Source organism: Marmota marmota, unplaced genomic scaffold (genome assembly GCF_001458135.2).
Source record: "Marmota marmota marmota unplaced genomic scaffold, marMar, whole genome shotgun sequence".
NCBI classification, from domain to species: Eukaryota; Metazoa; Chordata; class Mammalia; order Rodentia; family Sciuridae; genus Marmota; species Marmota marmota.
Genome location: NW_025999880.1, coordinates 4,813,021 through 4,824,770, shown reverse-complemented (window position 1 = coordinate 4,824,770; position 11,750 = coordinate 4,813,021). Strand labels below are relative to the sequence as shown.

Below are 11,750 nucleotides of genomic sequence, written 5' to 3'. Positions count from 1 at the left end.
CAAGGGGAAAGTAACCTGCCTACTATTTCTAGTCTCTGATATGATTTGTCTCTCTTGAATTGAGGAGTCTTGCCCTTCTGAAGGAGATCAAAGTACTAAAAGCAAGAGCCTAAGAGATCTTAATATTCTGGGCAGACTCAGAACCCCAGATTACGGAGTGGAGCCAAAACAGACACAATGGGCAGGATGGAGCCTTCATGGCTGTGGAATTCAGGGCAGCAATACCAGCACCACTCACCCTGAGAGAGCCTGGAACCAAGTCCATCTTAGTTTCTTTGGGCTCCCGCTACAGGATGGGACTCCTACATCTTAATCTGCACTATTCAAGTACCAGAGAAGGCAAGAAAGTGATTCAGAAGCAACTCCCAGGCAGAGCTGAAACAAGCCCCTTCCCCCACAACCATTAGTGCCTGTCTTTCGCTTCCTGCAAGATTAGCAGCACCCAGTTCAGTGTGGGACTGAGGTAGCCACGTGTGGTTATTTGTGCACACAGCTCCTCCTGCCTTCTCTCCCCACAACTGTTTCCATTCTCACTAAGCAGCCACGTCCGGGTCAGACACCTAGGACAGCAGCTGGGACTTTCCAAGGGACTTTTTGAGAAAGCCAGTGAAAGTTTGGGGGTTGGCTGCACAGCCTAGGCACTCTTGCCAAATCCCACTTCTTCACTTCAGGAAGCTTACACTTCATGTAAGCTGTGTCCTGGCAGGGTTGCTGACCAAAGCTCCTTTCAGATTGAACTCCAACTGAGAGAAATATATACCCATAGAGCCGAATTTGGAAAATGAGGTTAATAGACCATTCCCTCAGAACTTGATGGCACTAGTGAAATGGTTCCAGTTTGAGGAGAACCTGGGAGTGGATGAGTGGCCTGATGAGTCCCAGCCATCATCCCACAAGCCTAAGAGGGGGCAAACATAGTGTGGAGGAAGACAGACACTAGAGTCAGCATTTCTCTTCTTTCTCAGGCAGGGTCATAGGTAAACCCAAAACTGACTCACTAGCAACACCAGGTGGCTAAGGGACACAAAGTCTAGTGCAGGCAGCTCTGCTAGTGAGTCAGAGGTCACCCTGCAGTTGTGGTTCTAGGCATCACTTCATACATCCCCGCCCACAACTATTTTGATTATGTGCACATATTGCATCCACTAAAAAAAAAAAAAAAATGAATAATAAGCAAAGAACACAGGAATTTTGCTTTTTGTAAGATTTATATTCTAGAATTTTTACACTGTTTCATCTTTTTTTTGGGGTTCCAGAGGTTGAACCGAAGTGTGCCTAACCATTGGGCCACATGCCTAGCCTTTTATTTTTCATTGAGACAGGGTCTCACTAGGTAGCTTACAACCTAAGTTGCTGAGGCTGACTTTGAACCTGTGATCCTCCTGCCTCATTATAACATGCGCCACCATGCCTAGCACATCGCTTCATTTCTGATCACAAGAATCTTGAAGTAAACAGAGTATAATCACTTAAGTCACTTTATGGATGAACTTAAATCAAAATGGGGATACTAATAGGATTTCTGTGGAAACTTAAATAAATGAGTTTATGGTAATTTTTTTATTTTAAAACAGGTAATTCACCTTGGCCCTTGTAGTTACCCAAAGCACCCTTACCAGGTTAGAGAAGGAAAGGCCAACTTCCCACAGAGGCACAAACTCCCAGACAAGACCCAGCAGCCACCTGAGGCTGGAAGGTCTCCAGAGAGGGGAATGTAAAATGACGATGAGACTAGCCAAAGGTATAGGTAGATCGGTAAATATAAAGAGACAAAGAAGGAAAAGAAGCAGTATTAAACAAAGTCAAGGAGCAAAGAACATTAAGCCTCAAGATTTCAAGAGACTGATTTGACAGGTCTAGAGGGCAAGACATAAGCACTAGACAGTGGGACTACACTGAGGGGTTATTGTGCCACAGAACAGCAGACCTTCCAATGAAACTCAAGCAAGTATGCTGGGAAGGCTGCACTTCTGGAGGCCCAGAAACAGTGACAAGAGCAGAAGAGCCTTTATTGTGCTGGATGGTGCTTACCAGGCAAGTGAGCCCTTACTGTGCTTAGCTGAAAGAAAGGGAGAGGGAGGCAAGCCATGTGTCATAGTTTTAAGAATTTTCCAGTGGTTCATGTTAATTGGAATTTAACTCAAAGTACTGCCCATGGGCAAAAGCACAGCCCAGGGCGTGAGCAGGAATACCAGCATCCTTTCCCCTCAATTCAGTCTCTGTGAACCCTCCAGCCCCAACCCCTCCACCTCCACCACTAGTCCCAAGGTGAAATGGTGGAGACAGGATGTGCTACTCTCTCAATTGTCTATTCATTCTCAGAGTTGGAGGGCAAGTAGTATTTGAAGTTCTGCCTGTTTAGTTCCACACCAAAAAATAAGCAGAGGAAGGAGGTGGACAGAAAAGATGCTGGCAGCCTGAATCTTGCTAGGTCTTTATAGCCGTGTCTCTGGATTTGTAGGCCACTCCTCGACTTTTCAGCTCCCGCACAATTCCTGTGGCAAGAAAAGAAACAGCTCTGTGAGGGAAGATACAGTAGGCGAAGAAAGGTCCTTATCTGACACCTGAGAGGGGAGCTATAAGCAAACTGGAGTTCCTAGACTGCTCATCGATCAGTCCTGCTTTGTTGGATTCTTACCAATGAAGATCCAGGCAAGTCCTGGCAAACACTGACCAGGTAAGAAAAAGAGGGACTCATGTAGTCAATCAAAAACAAATGCCTGATACTCTGGTTTCTCTTAAGATTGCATAAATCTTTCAATTACTAAAGATTTCCATGGAGGGAGCTGGGGATGTGGCTCAAGTGGTAGTGTGCTTGCCTGGCATGCATGAGGCACTGGATTTGATCCTCAGCACCACATTAAAATAAATTAAAGATATTGTGTCCACATAAAACTAAAAAAATAAATATTAAAAAGAAAAAATTTCCATGGAGAACAACAACTCTGAGTCTTAAACTAATTTTTTGAGGCCTTGTTTCAGTAAGAAAAAAAAAAAAAAAACCCAAAAAACAAATGCCTGTAACCAGAATTCTTGGGTGAAACTAGGCAAGTTATTTATCTCTCTGTGCTTCAGTTCATCTGTAAAATGTAGAGCTCCTTAAGAGTTAAGAAGATTGTTGTTAATTCACCTAAAAGACTGACTTCCCAGATGGGTATGGTACTACACACCTGTAGTACCAGTTACTCAAGATCACTTCAGCCCTCAAGTATGAGACTAGCCAGGGCAACAAAGCAAGACCCCAACTCAAAAAAAAAAAAAAAAAAAACTTGACTTCTGCAGCAGTTGGTACAATAAATGAACACTAGCTATCATTATGATTGTTATTACCTTGGGGCAGACGACCAGTGACAGACACTGCATATACACCTGGCTTGAAGTTACCTGAAAGAGAAGAAAGGAAGTTGCAGTGGGAGTGAGTTAAGACTAAATGAAGGCTTGAGTCAAACACAAGAGAAGTGTTACCACTCAAGAGATAAGCCATCACTTCTTTTGGCTACAGGTATATGTCCTGTATTATGGCTTCCTGGTCTTTCCTACACTATCTTTCCCACCTTGGGGCCGCAGACCTTGCTACTTAAGTATCTTGCTGGCCCTGATGCACAGTACCAATACCACATAAGCCAGGATAGGGAGAATGGGAGACACTTACTGACTCGCTGCCACTTGGAGACCCAGCTGTCCTCTGGACTCATCATTGCAATGATTCTAGGGAGAGAAAAGAAACAGTGTCATTCTGAGCCTCCCTTGCTAGAGAGGAGGAAGACCAAGTGAGCTGCTCAGCCATCAAAATAGTCCTGGAAAAGCAATACTAGGAGAAGCCAGGTGTTGAGTTTCTGTTGGAAAGCAGGGGAAACTGAATTCTAATGCTGGGAAGGGGTGATACAGAACTAGTATCAACAGAGATTCTTTGTTTTTATATCCCTGGCTTGCCAGTAAGAAGTCAGTTACTATTCCCAAAAGATAATTTCACCAGGCTCAAAAATATCCTTAGGGGCTGGGGATGCAGCTCAATGGTAGGGCACTTGCCCAGCATGTAAAAGGCCCTGAGTTCAATCCCAGTCAATACTGCACCCAGAGAAAAAAAAAGGAAAATAATCTTTAGCTTACAAATTCCCAGGAGATGGGACAGTTTTAGCAGTGGATGGCCAGTATTACAGATTACAACCAACACAACCACTAGGGGGCTAGGCCAAGTACAAAGGGGAGAATGAATCAAAACAATGGATCCTCCTACCAGAAATGAGCTATACTTGGCCAAGCCCCTCCTCCAATGAGCTGAGCAGCTAGAGTGAAGACGTCTCACAGAATCTCATCAGTAAGATGAGACTCAAAGATTGAGATAATTTCATGGAAAACATATATTACATAAACTATCACAGAACAGGTGCTAAATAAGCATTAGCTCTTATTATCCTAGAAGGCCTTCCCAGGTAACTCCAATTCCAGAGCATGGCTAACAAAAAGACTATTCAAGGGCTAGAAGTCCACTATTTGGGCAAGAAAAATCAGAATCAGCGGCTACCAGAAGCTATTGAGGTAACTGTTGTTATCCAGGCATTCAATCAAATGACTGCCTATCATGTCAGGTCTGTTCTAGGCGCTTATGTTTGTGGATTGCCTCCGCCATATGCATTTCCTGTTCTCTTGGTAACAATCTTGGATTTTACTTTAGGGGAGACTCCCTTCCCATCCAAATCCTACATTTTCACCTGTGCTTTGAGTAGAACTGACCTCACTTCCAGGGTTGACAAGCAGAAGAACAGCTAACTGGCTCTGCAGACTGATCTGGGATGGGCATGTATGAAGGCCATCCTCCCACAAGTATATTTTCCTTTGTCTTTCACAAATCTATCCTTATCCTATTACCCAACAAATTTTACCTATACAGAATTCTCACTTTTCCAAACATCCCTGACTTTTCCTACCTCATGCCTTTGTTCCAGTCACTCCTTGTATATGAAGTGTTCTTTCTAACCCTCCACTTCAAATTTCTCAAAAATCCTATGCTTCTTGTCTTTAAAAGGAAAGAGTGGGGGCTGGGGATGTGGCTCAAGCGGTAGCGCTCTCGCCTGGCATGCGTGTGGCCCGGGTTCAGTCCTCAGCACCACATACAAACAAAGATGTTGTGTCCACCAAATAAATAAATAAATAAATATTTAAAAAAAAAAAAAAAAAGGAAAGAGTGCTATTTCCTTTACTCATCCAAACTTCCTCTGATTTTTATTAGCCTTTGATTTGCCTACTCTTTTAAAAACCAATATGCTCTTGAACATATAATTCCTACAACTCAACAAAAACAAAAATCAACCAGATTCCAAAAGGACAGCAAGCTGAGGGTATAGCTCAGTGACAGAGCCATTGCCTATCATGTAAGAGTCCCTAGGTTCAATCCCCATTGTTTAAAAAAGAGGCAAAGGATCTAAACAGACAAGCATATAAGGGGTTCCACAACAATAATCATTAAGGACATGCAAATCAAAACCACCAGATACCAATTCATATCCACTAGGATAGCTATTATTAAAAAAAAAAAAAAAAACTCTCAGAAAGGCTAGTATAAAAACAAACAAACAAACAAAACATGACAAGGACTGGCAAGGATATGGAACACTTCGGCACTGTTTTTTGATTCCTTAAAAAAAAATTAAACAATGAATTATCATATAATCTAGCAATTCCATTTCTGGATATAAACCCCCAAAGAACTGAAAGCAGGGACCTAAACATGTATTTGTGCATTGATGCTTATAGAAGTATTATTTACAAAGGCCAAAATGTAAAAGCAACCCAAGAGACCACATAAAGATGCATGGATAAACAAATTTGCATACGCATGCAATGAAATATTATTCAGCTTTAAAAAGGAAGGAAAATTTGACACATGCTATGACATGGATGAACCCTGAAGACATGCTACATGTTGAATAAACCAGCCACAAAAGACATGATATAATTCAAGTTACATGAGATACCTAAAGTAGTCAAACTCATAGAAAGAATGGTCTAGAGACCATTCATTCTGGGGACAGAGAATGGGAAGTTAGTGTTTAATTGGTACAGATGAAAAAACTCCTAGAGATGAACAATACTGACGGTTATACAACAATGTGAACGCACTAATGGCACTGAGTTGTATACTTAAAATGGTTAAATTGGTAAAACTTCACATTGTGTCTCTCTTACTAGTAACTTGTGACATCTCTCACAGCAGCTAACATGGCACGTTACACAAAGATGTGAGTCCCTTACTTTGTCAGCACTGAATGGTATAGTGCTAACAAACGAGTAAGGATGCCAGAGTAAACAAAGTTTTTAAGAATTATTTAAGGAACAAGAATAAAACAATATCATGCTTAAAGGAAAAAAAAAAGGATGCTAGAGTATCTTGAGTGTCATATGTATGCATAGAAGTAAAGATTCTATGCTGACATCTTTTTTTGACCAATTCTTATTCTCCACTAAAGGAAATCAAAGAAGAAATGGAGCTGGCCCACCTTAAAAGAACTTCAGCAAGTACTTAATAGTACCTCCTTAGCCCCCAGAGAAAATGATCTTCTGGCTATTATTTTGAGGAAGAAGATCTAGCCACTTATTATGCTTCTCTCCCTTCCATTTCTCCCCAATGGACAATTTTGCCAAAGGAAAACTCTTCTTCTAGGACTTCTTTAAGGTAATCAGCTTTGGGGCAATAATCTACCATTATTTTCCCTTCCTTTTGTTTTACTGTCAAAAAGAATCTTTATGTATTCAATGGGGTATTTTTTTTTGGGGGGGGGGTGTTGATGCTGGTGACTAAACCCAGGGCCTCATGCATGCTAAGCACGCACTTTACCTCTGAGCTATACCTCAAGGTGCTCAACATACAATAAACATCTACCACCTTCTGGGCCTTGTGCCATGTAATATTGCACAAGATAAATTCAGTCCCCACTATGAATGATCTGACCATCTAGTAAAGCAGTGTTCAATGGAAATACAATAAAGACACATCATTCTATATTTTCCAGTAGTCACATCTTAAGAGTGAATACTAAAAGATGAAATTTCAATATTTCCTTTAACCCCAATACATCTAGAGCTATCATTTAAGCACTGTAATTAATTTTTAAAATTAAGATTATTTACATTCTTTCTTCTATGCTAAGTTCTTGAAATCTGGTGTATATTTTACACTTAAATCATATGTTTACTTGGATGAGCCACATTTCAAATGCCAGCAGGCCCATGAAGTTGGTGGATGTATGGGACTAGTGTACCTCAAAATAATGGTTGAAACCAACTAGGGATTATTACCTTAAAAGCCTGCCCTATGAACTCTGGATGCGGTGGGGGTGGGGCAAGATGACACAGAAAGAAGTGAATTAAGGAATCTGAAGGAGCTTACCCATCAAAGGAAGAGCTGGTGCAGTCATATACCATCTCTCGATTACCCTTCATTTGTAGGTATGCATCACAATTATCACAGCCGTCATATTCAAACTGGTCTATTGTCTAAACAGTGGAAAATAATAATTTTTAAAAAGGACAAAAAAAGAAAAAGTAGTTTTCTCAATACTTTCCACCCGGTTCAACTTCTTAGCTCTCTAAGTTGTCTCAACAGGTTCCCCACCCAAGGGAACCAAGGCGCCATTTCTAAATTCCACTCTCACACTCCTCCCTCTCTTGTTCCCAATTCCGGCTGATCTTTCCTTTCTCTAGTCTCCTCTGGGCCAGGCACCCTCAGCTGCAGATCCCCAGTCTTCTGACTCCTAGTGTCTTTCGGATCCAACCTAAATTCACAGCACGTTTGTAGAGCCACGCCTGAGGCATTTTAGACCGCCCGTACCCTTAGGGGCAAGACCGGCTCGCGTTCTCAGGACGTAAACAATGGCGTCCTTCGAATTCCCACTCCCCTGGCCACCTCCCGGGGTCCTGGACATTTCTTTCCCCTGTCACCAGTCTCATCCCACTTTCCCCTTCTTCCCCCACGTCGCCCCTACATTCAGGACCCCGACAGATACCTTGACCAGCGAACACAGCAGACAAGCACGCAGATGCCGTAGGTCCTTGGGCACAGTCTCCAAAGCCATCCTCTAGGATACGAAGAACAGCAGAGTACACGGCCACAGCCTCCACACCGCAGGAAGTAAACAGCTCACTACCCAGAATGCCCGTCACTTCTGGGGCCCGACTTCCTCTTCCGGTGTAGGAGGGCGCCGGCCCCGCCCCTCTCCCCCCGCGCCTGAGGAGATGGTTTCTCCCGCCGGAGATCGGAGGTGGGGCGGTCAGCAGCCACCTGGGCCGGCGCGCGCCTCGCCACCTGGCCGCGCGGGGACCTTCGGAGGCGGCCGTTGGGCCCGTCGGCTGGCCCCGAGGGGCGGGGTTGGCGCCTGCGCGGAAGCTGGCCAAGCCCGAGCGTGAGCGCTGCTGCGCGGGCCATTTAATGTAGGCCGCTGGAACCCCGCCATGGTTCTCTTAGAAGGCTCCCCGATGATAGCCCAGATTCTTTTTTTGTCTTCGGGTTTTAAAAGCGAAGGAGCAGGACAGAGGGTGTAGCTCAGTGGTAGAGGATTGCCTAGCATGCTGGAAGCCCTGGGTTCATTCTCAGCATCACAAACAATAAAAATAAAGAAAAATCCATGTCTCTGGATTATCTCTGCAGAGAACGAAAATAAATGCACAGGCTGCCCCACCCTCCTCCCTAACTGTGAGAGAGCACTATAGGGTTTCCATTTGCCGTCCACAGGAATGCTGGCCTGTGAGCTGAAAGCCGGGAAATGCTTAAAGACTACGTTAGCGCGTCCCAGCTGATAATTTATATTTGTACAGCTCTTAGTAAAATTTAGACAATTTCTTTACTTGGGAACATCTATAGATTAGGTGTCTTTCTTTCCCCATCGCACCCTAAAGGAAGTTAAATGTCTTTTTCTCTCTTTCTAAACTAGGCAACCAGCACCTCTACCAAATCTTCTGGGAGAAGCAAAAGAATTGTGCAGTGTGAGGAAGAGAGCCAAAGCTCCTCCTGACCCTGGGGAATTCTTCATACAAAGCACCAGCTCTCTGGTGTGTAGGCAGAGCACAGGCATTTGTGTTTATCTGAATTGGAGCTTCAGGATATAAATAGTTTCAGGCCCTTCTGTTCTATCCTTGCAGCTGCCCTCCTTATTGAAACAGCTTCTTCAAGGCAGACCTGCTTCTTGTTGCCTGCTTCTGTCCCATGCTGTGTCCAGATGGGATCTGTGACTGGGGTCTGGTTGTTTTCTGTTTCTGAATGTTCCCTGAACACATTTTTACTCTGCTGTCTTGTGTACACCCTATATTGACTATGAAGTATGCTCTTTCTAATTTTTTTTTTTTTAGTTGTAGCTGGACACAATACTTTTATTTTATTTATTTTTATGTGGTGCTGAGGATTGAACCCAGGGCCTTGCACGTGCAAGGCGAGCACTCTACCGCTGAGCCACAACCCCAGCCCAAGTATGCCCATTTTATGAAAAAAAATGAAGCTCTGAATATTTGCCTAAAGTCACAAAGTAAGTCATTGAAGCATCCTAAATTAAAGTGTGAAGTGAACCATAATATAGATAATTAGTGACTGAATCACAATGAGAATCCATGCATGCCCTCTTCTTCCCTGATGCCATGCTTTTAAGGGGCTTAAAAAATCTGTTATTGGGGCTGGGGTTGTGGCTCAGTGGTAGAGCGCTCGCATAGCATGTTCGAGGCCCTGGATTCGATCCTCAGCACCACATATAAATAGAGGTATTGTGTGCAACTACAACTAAAAAATAATTTTAAAAAATCTGTTATTGACAAGCCTATCACTCTACACTAGCCTTTTGTAAATCAGAGACTAGCCTCTGATATCAGAAATAATTTATTCCTCTCCATGTAGAAAGATGAAATTGTTACTCTGAGTGAGTCAGGACAAAATAAAACCCAAGACCAGACCACATTTATGGATAAATATATTAGCAAATAAATACATTTCTCAACATAGTGCCTGATTCAAGCGTCTTTCTGTCTGGTTCAGATATAAATACCCATGTGGGTGCCTAGGTGCTAGTCTCCCCGCTGACATTGAGGGAAGAACATTACCAAGTAGAATCCCGTGCCCATTTTGCCCCCACATTCACATTCCAGGCAAGGATAAAGCCTGAGGGACTAGAAATGGTCAGAATGTCCTGAAGTGAATGTCACCCTCAGGAGGTCCCCCAGCCCTCGCTCATTCAGTACAAGCTGCCCAGGCCAACTTTCTACTCCAGCTCTACTTGGGTGCACACCTTCTGGTTGGTCCCTGGCCTACATGGCTTATACTGAGGAGCTGGGCCTCTGGGCCCTCCAAACCTAAGGGGTCATACTTTGCTCTTCCTTTGTTTTCCCCTGTTCCCCATCCCTGTTCTGAGACAAAACTTCTCTCAGAGAAGAACTCTTGGTTATCTTTTCTCAGCTGTAATTTTGTATTTTCCACCTTCATTCCATCCTCCTCCTTCCCAAAGTCAATCAGAAATTCTCTCCTTTTTGCCTGTTTTGGGTCTTTGAAACAGAAGATCTTCAAGGAAGAGTCATTCCTCTCCCTTTCCTCCATCCCCTGAGGAACTGGGCTGATAGAGGGAGTTGGAAGATCAAAAGCTTCATTCCACATTCTTCAAGGAGCTGCTCCCACCTCAGGATAGAACTCTATGCCCTGGGTTCCCAGAGCATCTCTCTGACTTAATATTGTGGATCTGCCATTTTAAGAACAATTCAAGGACAAGAAGGGGAAAATATTCTTCCTTATGCACTGCCTGGAAAAGCTGCAGAGACCTCCCTTTTTAGGGGTTAGGGCTTACCTATGCTCCTGGTCCTTTTGTAAAGAAGGAAAATAAGAAAACTGGGGTTGCCCCTGATGCTGTGGCCTTCCAGAGAAGAGCCAAAGCTCATGTGCAGAGCTCACTCAAGGCAGGAGGTGAGCAGGGTCATGCATTCAGCTGAATGCATTGGCTGGTATGAACATGAGGCCTGGGGAGGGAGAATGAGCAGGGCTCGGGGAAGGAGCAGCACCTTTGTGACACCTAGCTACCCACCCCAGCTTCCTTCCCTCAACAGCTCAGCACTGGATCCAGCCCACAAATGCACACCGGTAAAAGCTGGCTGCCTGGCTGGACACAGGCTCTCTGCACTGCAGACAACACCTAGAGCCAGGATCTGGAAACAGTACCCCCCACCCCCCCATCACCATTCCTCTCCTAGTGGTTACAGGAAGTATGGCAAAAAGAGGGGTGTTTGCTGAGGTCCTTTCTTCTCCCAGAAGTAGACTTCGTGCCAGGTAGGAGTCTAAATGACTGAAGCATACTCTTGGTTGGAGCTTGGCCTGACCATCTCACACAGTCTGTTCACACAGCTCCTCAAGCTCCTCCTCTGATCCTATATGTGGAGAGAAGGGAGGAAGAGGTCATTATGGTTAGGATGGGATCCTGCTTCTCCCACCTGTGGAGAGAAGTGTGGCTGGGAAGGAACTGCACAAAAAGGAAGATCAGGGAATAGCTCTGGAAAGGTGATTAGACTGAAAGCTGAGAGGGCTCTGTTGGGAAACTAGGAGAGAAAAAAACAAATCTAGAGAAACACATACAGCAACCAGTGTGTTACCAATACTTACTATTCATTCATTCACCCAATAAATATTTATTAAGCATTCATTGTGAATTTGGCCTGCTACCATTTGTCAAATAGAAGACCCAAAACAATAAGCAGGGACCTGACACCCTTACAGGAGAGAAGGCATGCAT

The 11,750-nt window shown here is 43.9% G+C and overlaps 2 protein-coding genes and 1 long non-coding RNA gene across 3 annotated transcripts in view; 1 reads left to right on the top strand and 2 right to left on the bottom strand.

Annotated features, from left to right (window-relative positions):
- Window positions 1-1,541: 1,541 nt before the first annotated feature.
- Supt4h1 (SPT4 homolog, DSIF elongation factor subunit) lies at window positions 1,542-8,226 on the bottom strand. The gene is made up of 5 exons (XM_015495420.2): window positions 8,004-8,226; window positions 7,388-7,494; window positions 3,653-3,708; window positions 3,331-3,384; window positions 1,542-2,495 (listed from the first exon to the last, which is right to left on the bottom strand). The coding sequence occupies exons 1-5, from the start codon at window positions 8,070-8,072 to the stop codon at window positions 2,428-2,430; spliced, it is 354 nt and encodes a 117-aa protein (XP_015350906.1). The 5' UTR covers window positions 8,073-8,226; the 3' UTR covers window positions 1,542-2,427.
- Window positions 8,227-8,292: 66 nt separating this feature from the next.
- LOC125612047 lies at window positions 8,293-9,981 on the top strand. The gene is made up of 2 exons (XR_007342299.1): window positions 8,293-8,427; window positions 8,928-9,981. It is a non-coding gene; the product is annotated as an uncharacterized LOC125612047 (long non-coding RNA).
- Window positions 9,934-11,750, bottom strand: part of Rnf43 (ring finger protein 43) — a 61,004-nt gene continuing 59,187 nt past the window's right edge. Inside the window, exon 9 of the mRNA XM_015495419.2 lies at window positions 9,934-11,388. Coding sequence (XP_015350905.2) covers window positions 11,345-11,388 — 44 coding nt within the window. The 3' untranslated portion in view covers window positions 9,934-11,344. The remainder of the gene's footprint in view (window positions 11,389-11,750) is intronic.